The following is a 17218-nucleotide window of genomic DNA, read 5'->3' as shown; positions in this document are numbered from 1 at the left end:
TACCTTGTACTACCTCAATGCACTGTGTAATGATTTGATCTTTACGAACAATGTGTGAGCAAGCTTTTCACTGCATCTCAGTACATGTAATAATAAACAAATTCCAATTGCAACAGGCACCGAAAATGACCATTTTGTAACGATGTGCTACACACAGCGCTGAAATAACGACACGCAGTCGGTAAGTCGTTTCGAGACTAGTTTATTTAAACTTCACGGCGCTGGCATTTAATCCCTAGCGCCCGCCCTCTCCGGGCGGAAATGACGTCAGAGGTGCATTACCAAAGTCTCTTCCCGCGCGCTGGCTATTTGTGAGCCGGTTCGCCTGCGCAGAAAGTGGGTCGCCAAATAACTCCCCCCCCCCCCCCCCCCCCCCCAATGTCCACAGTCTGGATCAGCCTCTGTTTGGGAGGTCTGCCCCTGCGCCGCGGTGCCTGAACCTCGACTGGCTGCGCCAAGTCCACATGGGCTGGTTTGAGTCCGTCCACCGTGAAAACCTCCTCTCTCCCACCAATGTCCAGAACGTACGTGGACCCGTTGTTGTTGATCACCTTGAACGGCCCCTCGTACGGCCGCTGTAGCGGTGCCCGGTGTCCGCTCCATCGTACAAACACAAACTTACAGTTCTGCAGGTCTTTGGGTACACGGGCCGGGGTCCGTCCGTGCTGTGAAGTCGGTACGGGGGCCAGGTTGCCGAGCCTTTCACGTAGTCTGTCCAGGACTGCTGCGGGTTCTTCCTCTTGCCCCCTTGGAGCTGGTATGAACTCTCCTGGGACGGCCAGGGGTGCGGCGTACACCAACTCGGCCGACGAGGCGTGCAGATCCTCTTTGGGCACTGTGCGAATTCCAAGCAGGACCCAGGGAAGCTCGTCCACCCAGTTAGGTCCTCTCAGGCGGGCCATGAGAGCTGACCAAGTGACGGTGGAAGTGTTCCACTAGTCCGTTTGACTGTGGGTGGTAGGCAGTAGTGTGGTGTAGCTGCGTTCCCAACAGGCTGGCCACAGCCGACCACAGGCTGGAGGTGAACTGGGCGCCTCTGTCGGAGGTAATGTGGGCCGGTACCCCGAAGCGTGCTACCCAGGTTGCGATTAGTGCTCGGGCGCAGGAATCGGCAGATGTGTCGGTGAGCGGGACCGCCTCTGGCCACCTCGTGAACTGGTCTACCATAGTTAGGAGGTACTGTGCTCCTCGGGACACTGGTAGGGGGCCCACGATATCCACATGAATGTGGTCGAACCTCCAGTGGGTGGGTTCGAACTGCTGCGGTGGGGCTTTAGTGTGCCACTGCACCTTGGCTGTTTGGCACTGCGCGCACGTTCTGGCCCATTCACTGACCTGCTTGCGAAGTCCGTGCCACGCGAACTTGCTGGCGACCAGCCAGACGGTTGTCCTGATAGATGGGTGCGCCAAACCGTGTATGGAGTCGAAAACTCGCCGCCTCCAGACTGCCGGGACGATGGGGCGAGGTTGGCCGGTAGCCAAGTCGCACAGGAGGGTCCTCTCACCTGGGCCTACGAGAAAGTCCTGCAGCTGCAAACCCGAGACTGCAGTCCTGTAGCTGGGCATCTCGTCGTCTGCCTGCTCCGCCTCCGCCAGTGCTGCATAGTCCACCCCCAGGGACAGGGCCTGGATAGCTGGTCTGGAGAGTGCGTCCGCCATGATGTTGTCCTCTCCCGAGACATGCTGGATGTCCGTTGTGTACTCGGAGATGTAGGACAGATGTCATTGCTGGCAAGCCGACCAGGGATCGGACACCTTCGTGAACGTGAAGGTCAACGGTTTGTGGTTCGTGAACGCGGTGAACGGCCTGCCTTCTAAGTAGTACCTGAAATGCCAGATTGCCAGATACAGTGCCAACAGCTCCCAGTCGAAAGTACTGTACTTGAGTTCGGGTGGTCGTAGGTGCTTGCTGAAGAATGCCGAGGGTTGCCAGCGCCCCTCGATGAGCTGCTCCAGCACCCCACCGACTGCTGTGTCGGATGCGTCCACCGTGAGTGCGGTCGAAATGTCCGTTCTGGGGTGCACCAGCATCGCGGCATCTGCCAAGGCTTCCTTGGCTTTAATGAAAGCGGCCACGGCCTCCTCGTCCCAAGTAATGTCCTTGCCTTTACCCGACATCAGGGTGTACAAAGGGCGCATGATACGGGCTGCTGAGGGGAGGAAGCGGTGGTAGAAGTTCACCATACCAACGAACTCCTGTAGGCCTTTGACCGTGTTGGGCTGGGCAAAGTGGCAGATCGCGTCTACCTTGGCGGGCAGAGGTGTTGCCCCATCTTTGGTAATCCTGTGGCCCAGGAAGTCGATGGTATCAAGACCAAACTGACATTTGGCCGGGTTGATCATGAGGCCGAAATCACTCAGGCGGGAGTAGAGCTGGCGGAGGTGGGACAGATGCTCCTGATGACTGCTGCTGGCTATAAGGATGTCGTCCAAATAGATGAACGCAAAGTCCAGGTCACGTCCCACCGCATCCATTAGCCGCTGGAACGTCTGTGCGGCATTCTTCAGGCCGAACGGCATTCGGAGGAACTCGAACAGGCCGAACGGGGTGATGAGTGCTGTTTTGAGGATGTCATCAGGGTGCACCGGGATTTGATGGTACCCCCGGACGAAGTCTACTTTGGAAAAGTTTCTTGCCCCGTGCAGGTTTGCTGCAAAGTCCTGTATGTGCGGCACGGGGTAGCGGTCTGGAGTTGTAGCCGCGTTCAGTCTGCGGTAGTCGCCGCATGGTCTCCAACCCCTGGCTGCTTTGGGCACCATGTGCAGGGGGGAGGCCCATGGGCTGTCGGACCTCCATACGATCCCCAATTCCTCCATCCTCTTGAACTCCTGCTTCGCCAGGCGGAGCTTTTCCGGGGGGAGCCTTTGTGTGCGGGCGTGGAGGGGTGGTCCCTGGGTCAGGATGTGGTGCTGTACCCCATGTCTGGGCATGGCTGCCATGAACTGCGATGCCAGAATCGATGGAAAGTCTGCTAGGATTCTGGTGAATTCGTTGCCCGACAGCGTGATGGAGTCCAGGTGTGGGGCCGGCAACTTGGCTTCACCCAGGGAGAACGTCTGGAAAGTCTCGGCATGTACCAGTCTTTTCCCTTGCAAGTCGACCAGCAGGCTGTGAGCTCGCAAGAAGTCCGCCCCCAGGAGTGGTTGGGCCACGGCGGCCAGTGTGAAGTCCCATGTGAACCGGCTGGCGCTGAACTGCAGCTGCACTGTGCGGGTGCCGTAGGTCCGTATCGTGCTGCCATTTGCGGCCCTCAGGGTGGGTCCTGGCTTCCTTTTGCGGGTGTTGTACCCCGTCGGGGGCAAGACGCTGATTTCCGCTCCGGTGTCGACCAAGAAGCAGCGTCCCGACTGTTTGTCCCAGACGTACAAGAGGCTGTCCTGGTGGCCAGCTGGCATAGTCATTAGCGGCAGCTGGCCCTGGCCCCTGCAGGGCGGGCGACAACGGCGGGCTTCTGTGCTCCACCGCTGGTGGTAGAAACACCATTGTTCACTGGCCTCCTCACTCCTGCCTCTGTGTTGTGTGCGCCCCCCTGCCGGGCCTGGTCTGGTCCGCTGTTGGGCGCGTGGCCTGGTAATCTGACCGACGGATGCCACGCTCTCCCTCTTGGCTTTCCACAGCACGTCTGCCCGGGCCGCCTCCTTCTGGGGGTCGCTGAAATCTGCATCGGCCAGCAGCAGATGTATGTCCTCGGGCAGTTGCTCTGGGAACACTTGCTCGAACATGAGGCAGGGCTTGTGTCCGTCAGCCAGGGATAGCATCTCGTTCATCAATGCTGATGGCAGTCTGTCTCCCAAACCGTCCAGGTGAAGCAGGCGGGCACCCCGCTCATGCCGTGAGAGGCCAAAGGTCCCAATGAGCAGCGCTTTGAATGCTTCATATTTGCCTTCTTCCGGGGGCAACTGTATGAAATCCGCAACCTGGGCGGCCGTCTCCTGGTCAAGGGCACTCACCACATGATAGTAACGCGTGGAATCAGAAGATATCTGCCGAATCTGGAACTGGGCTTCTGCTTGGCTAAACCACATGCGTGGTCGCAGCGTCCAGAAAGTTGGCAGTCTTAGCGAAACTGCGTGAACAGATGAAGAGTCGGTCATCTTTGGTCCAAATCCCGTTTGGACCGTCGGGGTCACCAATGTAGCGATGTGCTACACACAGCACTGAAATAACGACACACAGTCGGTAAGCCATTTCGAGACTAGTTTATTCAAACTTCGCGGCGCTGGCATTTAATCCCTAGCGCCCATCCTCTCCGGGCGGAAATGACGTCAGAGGTGCATTACCAAAGTCTCTCCCCGTGCGCTGACTATTTGTGAGCCAGTTCGCCTGCGCAGAAAGTGGGTAGCCACAATTTGTTCCTTTCTATATGGCTTGTTTAAGAACCCCTCGCAAAATTCACTGCTGAAGGCATAGGAATGGACCTGCAATTCTACTGCTACCACAAAACAACAAATTTCTTGACATATGCCAGTGATAGCAGACATATTATCAGACAGGGACTACCGCCATAACAGGGATGGAGCTCCCCATGTCCTTACCTCCACCCCACGAGCCTCCACGTTCAGCAATCATTCTCTGCAAATTCATCTCTCAGCTTCTCACTCCATCACCCCTTCCCCACCCTCCTTCCCCATCTCCTGGCTTCCCCTATCATTTGCCAGTTTATACTCTTTCCTCTCCCCCACCAACATTCCTACTCTGGGTCTTCCCCCCTTTCTTTCCCATCCTGAGGAGGGGTCTTGGCCTGAAATGCCTCTCTGCAGATACTGCCTGACATGCCGAGTTCCTTCAGTATTTTGTGTGTGTTACTCTGGATTTCCAGCATCTGTCGACTCCCCTGTGCTTGTGCCAGGGATAATAAACCTGATTCTGATATGCAACAGTTCCTGAGATGAAGGATTGTGCTTGTCAGGTTAGGCTGGAGAAAATGGGGTTATCAATGTATTAAATAAGTTTTGTGGTGATGTAATATTGAAATACAAGATCATTATAGGTTTAGGTAGGTTAATTAAAGCAATTAGTAAACGGTTCAAAGACCAGAGGGCACAGATTTAAAGTTCTTGGCAGAAGCTATAAAAGTATTTATTCACAGAGAGCAGATATGTACCTGAACTCAGTGTGTGAAGGGATGGCAGAAAGAATCAATCTTGTCCTTCAGGAGTAAATCACACAGGCATTCGAGACAAAATAACTTGCAGGTCTATGGATAAAAGTAGGGTGATAAAATTAATGGGACGATGTTGCCAGGACCTAGCAAAGGCTGAAGGAAAGATGGCATTGTGATGCAGCAGGAGCTGCACAGTTCTAGCGATCCAGGTTTGACCTAAACCTTGGGTGCTGTCTATATGCAGTTTGCTCTTTTCCCGTTTGTGCCGGCTTCCTCCGAGTGCTCCCACTTCTTTGCACATGCCGGTGGGTTAACTGGCAGCAATAAATTACCCTTTGCCGGTGGGTAAGTGGTAGTGTCCGAGGGGAGTTAATGGGAATATAGGGAGAATTAGAAAATAGGATTAATAGAGAATAAGTAGGTTGATGGGCAGTGGGATGAAGAGCCCGTTTCAATGATTCAAACACCGAATGAACCTTTTCTCTAGATTCTCTGACTCTTTTGTATAGAGGACTGAACATTCTTAACAGTGGTTTCAGGATCTACTTTTTGTACTGGTAACTGTCTCCTTCCCACTCGACTTCCCCTTCACAGGTAATGTTTGAGATCAAGGGAATGCAGCTGCTAGAATCTAAAGCCGGAGGAACTCAGCAGGACAGTCAGCATCTATAGATGATTGCACATAGCCTCATATTGGTAGCAGAGGAGGCCAAGGACAGGCATGTCAGTGCAGGCAAGGAAAGGAGAATTGAAATCTGCCAATCAGACATGCCAGTATGGAAGTGGGATTGTGCCTGTATAGATGCTGCCAGTCCTGATGAATTCCTCCAGCTTTCTGGATTGTGATTTATTTATATAATTACCCTTTACTTTTTACACCAAAACAGTCATGGACACAGCCCAGTTGATCACAGAAGTCCACCCCACCACTGAGCACATCTACAAGGAGTGCTGCCACAAGAAAGCAGCATCCATCGTCAGGGACCCCCACCATCCAGGCCATGTTCTCTTCTCACTCTTGCCACTGGGAAGGAGGTGCAGGAGCCTTAGGTCCCATACCGCCAGGGTCAGAAACAGTTATTACCCTTCAACCATCTGACTTCTGAACCAAAATGGACATCTTCACTCACCATAACACTGAGCAATCACTGAAGACAACCTTCAGACTCACTTTCAAGGACTTTACAACTCATGTTCTCAGTATTATTTATGACTTGATTCTTTTTGTATTTTCACAGAATGCCAGTCTTTGTGTGTAGTTTTTCATTGATTCTATTTCATTTCTTTGCCCTACTATGAATGCCTGCAAGAAAATGAACTTCAGAGTAATTGTAATATATGGTGAAAAATATGTACGATAATAAATTAACTTTGAACTTTGATATTGCGATCTTCTGTTTAAAGTTGACTCCCCTCCAAATTTGTCAACATGATAGTTTCAGAAATTTGAGCTTTCTCAATTGTTGAACCAGATTCACCTACTGATCTTAACCTCCTAGGTTTTGCTAACATGCACTGAAAGGTTACCGGAGTTATATCTCCTACTCTTTCACCTAGAGCATCTCCTCAAACACCAGCAGCTGTGAACTAGTATTCTTTTTGCCAAAGTTCCACTATTGACCCTGTGTTAACGAAGCAAGACCCATTCTTCGAGCCCCACATTCACACATCGTGGCTTTCATTTCAAAAGACTGGCAAGAGAGATTTAGTGGTTGACAGCCTCACTTTAGCCTTTGATCAGCAGATGAACACTGGGATCTCTTTCGCTAGGCTTCGAAATTTTTTTTGCACAGACAAAAGGGGGCCTTGGCCTCAGAAGCCAGGCTCGGATTCTTTCAGAGCAAACTCATTGCTTGCCTCTCGTTTTGACAGCCTGGGAACGACCAGCCCAGCAGGGGCTAAGGTGCCCACTCTGCCCTTTGATCTCTCCGTTTGAACAGAGGACAAACCTCCAGGTCAGAGCATTTCAAACCTTATGGACCACGGGCAAAACATAGTGGAGGCCCACTTAACGGAATGCTTCTTCTGCCCAATTCACATGCCTTCCTATGCATTGTACAAACATTAAGCCCATGGTTTGAAAAGCAGCTTTACGACGTATGGTCAAAAGGTTAAAAAAAATCTTCAAAATACCCTTTACAAATAATGTCATTAGACAAAGTTGCTTCAGGTTCAAGATGCTTCAACATTTTCCAAACTGGTAGATAGAAAATTTCTATCCTCTTCTTCAGAAGTAAACTCCATCCACCTCCGGTCTAACAGTACATTGAATCTTTCAGTTTCTCTGCTCTCAGAAAAATAGCTTTTCTGTTTAGTAGCCATTAATTGCACTCAACGGTTTCGCAGCACTTGGCCTTTAGTTTGGAATGAACAGCCACAGCGGAGACTGCGGTAGTGCAAATAGCTACAGGTCACCAAGCCAAAGGCAGAACCTGCCTCGAACACATTCTCATTTTGCCCGCCTCTCGAATGCAAGTGCCTGTGGTTTCCAAGAGCAACAGTCGCCACAACACCCGAGCGCGTACGTGCTAGGAAGCAACAAAAGAAGCCATCGACTCTCACCTTTGCCCATCCTATTCAGAACCATGTCAATCAGAATGTAGGTCCCTGTTCTTCCAGCCCCATCACTGCCAACGATAAGAAAGGAAGGGGGGGGGGGGGAGACAGAAAAAGATTGCTTATCAGCACCACGTTATTCAATTGAAGAAAACAGCTGCCGTCATCTCTCTCACTTATCGTTCTTGCAGAGTGTGGGGGCAGGGCTGGGAGATGGCCCACCGTTCCATCAGCTATTTATTGGGGAACTACTGCTGATGATCAGCAAGTTGGGGTCAGTTAATATGGCTCCCTTTCCCCAACCCTTTGATTAATTAAAAAAAGATCACAGAGGAGCTGTACTTGCCTGCAGTGAACAATTATCGGACATGAGCGTCCCCTGTAGCACTTGTTCACTTTTCTGCAATGAAACAGATAAGACTGAATTTGAATAGGCAGCATTATAACCTGGAATATTTACTTGTAAAAGCTCACCTCTGCCAAACAACTCAGCCTACAAACGCTGGTGTGTGTGTGCGTGTGTGTGTGCGTGTGTGTGTGTGTGTGTGTGCGTGTGTGTGTGCGTGTGTGTGCGTGCGTGCGTGCATGTGTTATCTTTGTACAGCGACGCACCTCACCCTCAATCGAGCAAAGTGACCAAAAACATACAGCGATTAGTGATACAAACCAGCCTTCAGCTCGAGAGAGAAGCCACCATGCAAACCGTTAGCAAGCAAAGGTCAAAGGTCGTTAGAGGCCAAGGAGAGGACCTTTTTTGCCCCACCCCTGCATTGTTCCCTGCTGCAGAGTCACAGTTTCCAATGATCACTTTTGTGACTATGCAACTGGGCTCATATTACTAGCTGCAACATCACAAAAATGACACTGGCAACTGTTAATGAGCTGGCAACATAAGGTTTGTCCATTTAAAGAGTGAACACTGTTAGTAAATTCTGTAGCGCACAGCAAGAAGACACATCAGCTGAGGGAAATATCGAACAGAATTTCAAATTTAAAAGAGTTTCATACGTTCAGGTTACTTTTTGCTCTGTTTTTGTCTCACACTTTCCTTTAAAGTGTAAATTTGCTCCCTCTTGAGACACAGAGCAAATGAATTAGACATATCAGTTGTCGAACTGCAGTCAGAAGGTACAGCCTCTGCTGCGTTACCTGAACTTCTTCATTGCGATGCCAGTTACGAATTGGCAGTCAACGTCCTCACCAGCATTCGAATCTGGCAAAGCTGATGCTTAAAACCAACGTTTCAGCACGTTGGCACACAACGTCTACCGGTGAACTACTGATCGAGCTTTTCGTTTCACTGGTGATGCCCCACAACGCCTCCGAGCTCTCTCGGAGCAGCAAGTGGCGGCAGGGGGGAAATTAAAGGACGCGCACACTGGGATGAGGTGCAGGGTGCTGTCTAGCTGCTGTACCTGCGGAAGTCCAGGAGGGACCGAGTGGATGAGGGGACGGCATGGTCAAGCCAACTCAGGAAGTGGAACTGCGTCACTGTGCGGGTCTCGTTGGTCTGCAGATTTTTGAGGTAAAAGCTTCGTACCAGGAAGTCTTCACACCAGATGTGCTCCGAGACGAGGTTAACCTGAAGTTGACAAAACCTTTTAAAATTAAGGGGGTTATTACAAAAGTCCACATCATAGAAACAGGTCAAATAAAAGGGGTAACATACACGAAATGATGGATGAAGTCAGCAGGCCAGGCAGCATCTATGGAGAGGAATAAACAGTTGACGTTTTGGGCCAAAACCCTTCATCAGTCCTGATGAAGGATCCTGGCCTAAAACATTGACTGTTTACTCCTCTGCACAGATGTTGCCTGACTTGCTGATTTCCTCCAGGATTTTGTGCCTGTGTGTTACTCTGGATTTCCAGCATCTGCAGACTCTCTTGTGATCAAATAAATATAGTTAAGGTTTATGGACAGCAGGCAGGAGAAAGGGTTTGGGAAAAAAACCAACCATGATTAAATGGCAGAGCAGATTTGATGGGCGGAATGGCCTAATTCTGCTCATATATCTTGTGGTCATTCAGGGTCATGCTGTACATTATCTTCTTCCTAATTCATCCTGTCAACCTAACTCTCTACTCGCTATATTTATCTGCTTTCTCCTTTAGAATCAGTCACAAGTGCCATTCTAACATTCACCGAGTAAGAATCTACTGGATTTACTGGTGACTATTTTACACACGTTTCTTCATTATGTACTTTGTTACACGTGTAAACAGCTCCTTGAACTCCTTGGGTGGTTCCTACTTTACATTAACTCGGGACTGCAACACGGATTTAAAGGTGATAGGATCTAGAATTTGCACAGAAACGGGTCTCGCAATCAGTCCATGCTGTGTTCATGCTCCCCATGATCCTCCTCAGTCCCATCTTTTATCTGATTAGAATATGTAGGAGGGAAGTGAAGGCAGGCTCCATCAATACCACACACTGCATGGTTCTCAAGGCAGTGTGGCTTCTGTCTGCGGTGCAGTTTAACTTACTCTAGATCTTGATTTATCTATCAGAACAAATGATCTGCTATCCTCCCCTTGTAGGTGTATACACACTCTGAGATTGTACATAATTTGCAATGACCAACTAACCTGCCATCTTTGGACTATGAGGGGAAATCAGAGAACCTGGAGGAAACACACATGGTCCCGGGAAAAACGTACAAACTCCTTACAGATAGCGGCGGTAATTCGTACAATTATTCATCCAGGTTTACTCATTTACAGACATTTATGTTGAAACCATACATAAGCTTTCATAAAGATATCAAGAGTGATTTTATCTTCCTAACAATACAGTCATACAGAACAGAAACAGGCCCTTTGGCCCATCAGATCCATGTTGGGCCATCGATACTAATCCCATTTACTTGGTCCACAAACTTCCTGTGTCTGAGAGATTCAAGTCCTTGTCTAGATACCTAATAAATGTTTTGGGGATCTTTGTCTCCACCACCCCCTCAGGAAGGTGCATTCCAGATTCTAACCCCCCCCAAGGAAAACCTCTAAAATATTAGAGTAGTTTTGTCACAAGCACATCGAAGCATAGAGTGAAGTGCATCATATTGCTTCAACAACCTACTCACTCTGAGAAAGTACCACAATGCTTCTGGCTCCAACATAGCATGCCCACAACTTACTGACCCTAACCCCTATATCTTTGGAACGTGGGAGGAAACTGGAGCACCGAGAGGAAACTTATGCAGTCATGGGAGGATCATACAATGTCTCTACAGACAGCAGCGGAATTGAACCTGGGTCGCTGGCGCTGTAATGGCTGTGCGCTACCATCCGCCCATATACTACTGTGCCGCCCATATATTACAATGTCTCCCTATATGTGAAACGGGAGAGAGAGGACCTGTGGTATGTCAAATTACTGGGTGAACGAGTAGTCTTTGGGGTACTGCAAGTCTGTGTCTTTATTAAGCGCTTCAGTGCTCGGTGGGGGGTGCCGATGCTTTTTTGCTGCTGGGGGAGGGGGGTCATTGCTTTAATGCTGCTAATGTGTGGGAGGGGGAGCTGGTGTGGCTTTGGGGTTCTAACATTTAACTGTCATTCATTCTTTGGGGGTACCCTCTGTTTTCATGGATGCTTGCGAAGAAGAATTTCAGGATGTATATTGTATACATTTCTCTGACATTAAATGTACCTATTGAAACCTAGCTTGAACCTTTGATATACTTTTACCTTGCAGCTTAATCACTGCAGCCCTTATGAGAGAGAGAGAGGATGAATACTGTTTGAAATATTTCATAATCATAGTTAGAAGAGAGTCATGAAAAGGAAGTTAAGAGCTCAGTGGTTCACTGAGGTGAGAGTTGGAGGGATCCAGGTAGGTCTCATGGACCAGCTGAGCTGAAAAGAGATTAGAAGGAATTATGAGTATGGAATTAGGCTGGGAGAACTTTAGAAGCTGGTTTGACAAGCTTGGGGGAATGAAAGAGGTGGGAAAGACAGTTCATTGGATGTCTCCCCATTTTACTAATGTGCAGACCTGGGAATATAAGAAAGGGAAGCACCGGGGGGCCATTCAGCTCCACAGGACACAGGAATCCATCCCACAGCAAGGTGAGCAGAAACACCAATGGGATGTAATGCTCCAGAGCACAACAGGCAAACACCATTGCTATTGAAACTCACAACAGGCAAACACCATGGCCATTCAAACTCACAACAGGCAAACACCATTGCTATTGAAACTCACAACAGGCAAACACCATGGCCATTCAAACTCACAACAGGCAAACACCATGGCCATTCAAACTCACAACAGGCAAACACCATTGCTATTGAAACTCACAACAGGCAAACACCATTGCTATTCAAACTCACAACAGGCAAACACCATGGCCATTCAAACTCACAACAGGCAAACACCATTGCTATTGAAACTCACAACAGGCAAACACCATGGCCATTCAAACTCACAACAGGCAAACACCATTGCTATTGAAACTCACAACAGGCAAACACCATTGCTATTCAAACTCACAACAGGCAAACACCATGGCCATTCAAACTCACAACAGGCAAACACCATTGCTATTCAAACTCACAACAGGCAAACACCATGGCCATTCAAACTCACAACAGGCAAACACCATTGCTATTGAAACTCACAACAGGCAAACACCATTGCTATTCAAACTCACAACAGGCAAACACCGTTGCGATTCAAACTCACAACAGGCAAACACCATGGCCATTCAAACTCACAACAGGCAAACACCATTGCTATTGAAACTCACAACAGGCAAACACCATTGCTATTGAAATTCACAACAGGCAAACACCGTTGCTATTCAAACTCACAACAGGCAAACACTGTTGCTATTCAAACTCACAACAGGCAAACACCGTTGCTATTCAAACTCACAACAGGCAAACACTGTTGCTATTCAAACTCACAACAGGCAAACACCGTTGCGATTCAAACTCACAACAGGCAAACACCATTGCGATTCAAACTCACAACAGGCAAACACCGTTGCGATTCAAACTCACAACAGGCAAACACCATTGTGATTCAAACTCACAACAGACAAATATGAGCTGCTGTCCCTTTCATGCCAGATCATTCATGATCAGAGCACTTGGGGAATGGGGCCCACTTACAATTTCCATTCCTTCTCTCTCACAGTTACATTGAGTGACTACTGTTTTACATTCATGCTTTCTGAGTCAAGGTTTATGGGGATGCACTCACTACCTCGTCAAATAAAACATTTTGACAGTTTCGAAGTGTCATTAAATATTTTTTATATTTTCTGTTTCATTTTAGTTAGAGATCGCATTAATCCGAGAATCATTTCAGCATCTCCTCAATCTTCTACTAGTTTGCCCTCTGCTCAGCTTTCTTTCACCCACTGGAATTAAATTTTGATTGTAACACTGTGACTCCATGACTCCATAGCATGCTGTAAAGCATTGGCTTAATTCCATAGACAATACAATAATGGTCCTGAATAGGACATCAAGTTACTGGTGGTGATTGAGGTAATTGTTGTTCCTTTCCATTTCTTTAGCATTTTGTCTGGTTTTTTTAACCAGGCCAAATTGCTAGCTTGTTGCTCAGCCCAGTACGATTGGAAAGTATGCAAGGAGCCGGCTGGATTCGAACCCAGCACCACTTGCCTCAAAGTCCGGTGAGGATGCCACTACACCACTGGCTGGCAATTGAAGTAATGTAATATCCGCGTATTTAAGATTTGGCGAATATAAACACGGGACAGTAATGTGAAATTAGAAAGATTAAAAAGCAGTCATTCAGTGAACAACAAACAGTCTGCTAGAGGACCTCAGTGGTATAAGGTGGCATGGTATGGTAGTGGTTAGCACAATGCTTTACTGTACCAGCAACCCGGGTTCAATTCCCGCCACTGTCTGCAAGGAATTTGTACATTCTCCCCATGATCGCATGGGTTTCCTCCCATAGTCCAAAGTTGGTAGGCTAATTGAATATTGTAAATTGTCCTGTGATTAAGCTAGGGTCAAATCGGGGGATTGCTGAACGGTGTGGCTGGAAGGGACAGTAGGGCCTGTCCCATACTGTATCTGAATAAATAAATGCGAGGAAAGGAACTGTTGAGGTTTCGGGTCAAAACCCTGCATCAGGACTCAGTGAAATTGTGACATCAGGTCCCTACAGTAGTTACATAGTAAAACTGAGAGGGGTATGCCGGCTGGCCAGGACATATGGCACCAAGCCAGCTAATTAAAATAATACTCTGCAGATAGGTACTGTCATCATGACTAACTTTGTCTGTTGAAGATTATGTTCAGCTAGCAAACAGTTCATTTTTAATGTTGCTATGAATGTTAGAGTCAGATTGAATGAATGAAGTACAGTGGATTCGAGTTAATTGGGACGTATCGGGATGAGTACATTTTGGCCCAATTAGCCAAAGTTTCATGGAAATAGTTAAAAAGGTATAAAAAAGAAAAACTACTGTTTAACAAATTATGTATTTTAAAGAAAATACAGAACAAATTATAACATTATCAATAGTACTACATTACTATAAAACCGTGTATTAGTTCCCTGAAGTTATCGGTGGAGAAATTCATCCAGTGTTCGCTGCTATGTTCTTTTGATTGGCAGTAAATGAACAAAATCAGCACAGAAACCTGTTGCAGATAAACGTAAATAAAGGACTGCCCTCATACAATTTTTGAGAATTGTGTCCTCCAAATCTTAAATTTCATTGTCGCATTCAGGATGATTTCGATACTTTCAATTTTTTTGTAGTTCCTAACTTGTTGAAGTAGTGAAGTCGTTTCATTTTCATTCCCAGCCATTTCTATCCTCTAAGCTTTAATGCATGAAACCCCAGTGAGCAAAACAATTTTGAGTTGTCTTGCCAACTATCAGTGACAAAAATCACCGTTTTTTTAATACAAGCACACGCAACTGACTCTATTTAAAAACTGTTCACTCTAAGCATAGTGCAGTGTCTAACTGTCATGCAAGTCCACTCGTCTGATGCTGGTTAGAGACTATTCAGCAACAGTCTTCTGCCCCAATTAAGCAGTGTAGTGGCCCAAATAAATACAGAGAAATCACAACTATTTTCTTGATTATTTTGTTCTTTAAGAGTTATTCTAAACAAGTGACTAACCCGATTAACTGATGGCCCAATTAACTGGAATCCACTGTACTGTTCTTCAGTGAATTACACTGCAAAGACCTGCACCTTACCTCATAGATGTGATAGAGGTTTGAACCCTCATCTGGCCAATAATGGTGACACTGTTTGACTCCATTTTCTGTCAAGGGCGTCAGCATGACAATAACCACACAGCCGTTTTCCCAAACCATCTGAAGGAAAGCACAAGAGACTGCGGTCACAAACGTGAAGAGGTAATTACTAGTATCATGGGTCACACTCAGAAATCACAAACCCCCAAGAAGAAGAGATTTTAAAAAAGATCTGATTCATGTTTTGTTTGCCAAGCTGCAGAGGAAATTGAATTTTCAGGTTTTAGTACATTTTATTATTTTCTTCAAGAGTTTATAATTGCATTGGAAATATTAAGGAGTATAACCATGATAGAATTGTTATAAAAATTACATTTTATCTTAGAAACACAAATTTCTCTTTTCACTAGTGCTAAATGCAAAAGGCTCATTCCCAGCCACTTTACAACAATGTCACTTAACTTTCCAATGTCTCACTTCCCATAAGATTGGTACAGGGATTGGAGAAGCTATAATCAAAATGAGAAGAAATACATTTTTAAGACAGTAACTAAAAATGCAGTGGTCACACCAAACAAGGAAGCATTTGTTACTTTCTCTGTAGTCCAAAGGGATGTAACACAGGCCATTCCTATCTTGCAGAGTTTCTGGAGGGGGAAGTCAGGAAACCTCATTAAAGTACTTGGTAATTTTGGGAATATCAGTTGACGAGAGCGTTCAGAAATCTTTCTAAAGCTCAAAGACTGAAAGCTGGCCTAAATGTATCCAAGCTGTGATTGGTGAAAACTGCTTGCGAGAGAGAAAAAAAAATACAAACTGCTGGAAGAACTCAGGGGGTCAGTCAGCATCTGCGGAGGGAAGTGGGCAGTTGATGTTTCTGGTCAAGACTAGAGTTGATGAAGTCCATATTAAGATTAAAATTATATTTACTCTATTTGTCACATGCACATTGAAACACTGAATCATAGAATGAAACATATCATTTGCATCAAATCAGATCAGCGAGGATTGTGCTGGGGATAGCCCACTGGTGCAATCGTGCTTCTGGTCCCAACATAGCCTGGCCTCAACTTACCAACCCTAACTCCAACGGAATGTCTTTGGAACGTGGGAGAAAACATGAGCTCCCGGAGGAAACCTACACGGTCACAGGGAGAACGTACAAACTCCTGACAGACAGGGGTGAGAATTGAACTCTGGTCGGTGATCATTGGCACTGTAAGATAATAGCACTAACCAGAAGGGTCTCAACCCAAACAGTCGACAGTCCATTTTCCTCTCTCTGACCCACTGAATTCCTCCAGCACATAAATCAGATATCCAGCCTCTTGTGTCTTTAGTAAACTGCTCTGTTACTATCATTACTCTGTTTCTCTCCAACAAGGACAGCTAAACTGGGCTCAGTTTTATTTTGAGGGAAGGTGTTGAATTTAGGGCCTCATGCATTTCTAGTGGAGCGCGGAGGTTTGAGGCAAAAAGGAATTTGGTTTGGCTGTAAGTGAGGTCAGTGGAACTGAAGATCAGAAAGAATGTAAGTTTGTTAGAAAACAGGTGTGGCAGCAGGCCACTTGGCCTCTCAAACATCGCTATCCATTCAATTGACTGACTTGCACAGATATCAACTACTGTGCAGCTCTAAATTCCCCGATCTTAAATAAAAATATCTACTCCCTCTTTGAAGAGCCCCAGTGATCCTGGCTTCACATTCTCCTAGGCAGGGAATTGCAGAGAATTACTGCCTCCGCAAGAAGGAACTTCGACGCAGCTTAGTTTTAAATGATGACCCATTATTCGTTTAACTGGAAGTTGTAGTTAATAGCCAGGCTTGCATTCAGCACTACAGTTACCCTCTGCCTTGACCAAGTCCAGGGCTTTCACCGAAACTTCCTCCATCTTCCACCCTCCCGCATCCGGTCAAGATGGCACCATCGAACAACGATTTGAACAGCGAACATCTTCCAGATGGTCAATTATTTCAGTTTTTCTATGTCTTCCGCTTACTCTTTTTATCTTCGTTTTGTTTTTGAAACTGCTGGAGCCTGGGGCTTACGGTCTGTAGTTCGATCGAGTGAGCTAGCGCTCTGCTGTCCTCCAGGAAGGAAATGCCAGCGTGAGCCACCGCGAGGAGGAGCTCAGAGGCGAGGACATGATCGACTACACTTCTTGCCAATTAAAGCGTCAAGGAAGATTGAAACAATGAGGCAAATGAGGAGGAGAGCAAGCGGTTCTGGAAGAGGCTGCTGGTTCGTGTCACTGCCCTCGGACTGGGTCTCGATACTGTCAGAGATGTTATTGAAATTCTGAGATTTATGGATTGGACTATAGTTCATACTGGCCTCTTTCAGTTCTATGTCTTT

General features: G+C 47.1%; 1 protein-coding gene across 2 annotated transcripts in view; it reads right to left on the bottom strand.

The window, feature by feature from the left end:
• ptprn2 (protein tyrosine phosphatase receptor type N2) overlaps positions 1-17218 on the bottom strand; it is a 1022449-nt gene that overhangs the window by 28250 nt on the left and 976981 nt on the right. For both annotated transcript variants that reach the window (XM_073054872.1, XM_073054874.1), the window contains 4 exons: positions 14862-14981; positions 9077-9243; positions 8008-8061; positions 7668-7732 (listed from right to left, as the gene is read on the bottom strand). In XM_073054872.1, the coding sequence (XP_072910973.1) occupies positions 7668-7732; positions 8008-8061; positions 9077-9243; positions 14862-14981 (406 nt within the window). The remainder of the gene's footprint in view (positions 1-7667; positions 7733-8007; positions 8062-9076; positions 9244-14861; positions 14982-17218) is intronic.

The sequence above is a fragment of the Hemitrygon akajei genome, chromosome 8 (genome assembly GCF_048418815.1).
Source record: "Hemitrygon akajei chromosome 8, sHemAka1.3, whole genome shotgun sequence".
Taxonomy (NCBI): Eukaryota; Metazoa; Chordata; class Chondrichthyes; order Myliobatiformes; family Dasyatidae; genus Hemitrygon; species Hemitrygon akajei.
Note: the sequence above shows the minus strand (reverse complement) of the source record. Positions and strands in the feature narration are given on the sequence as shown.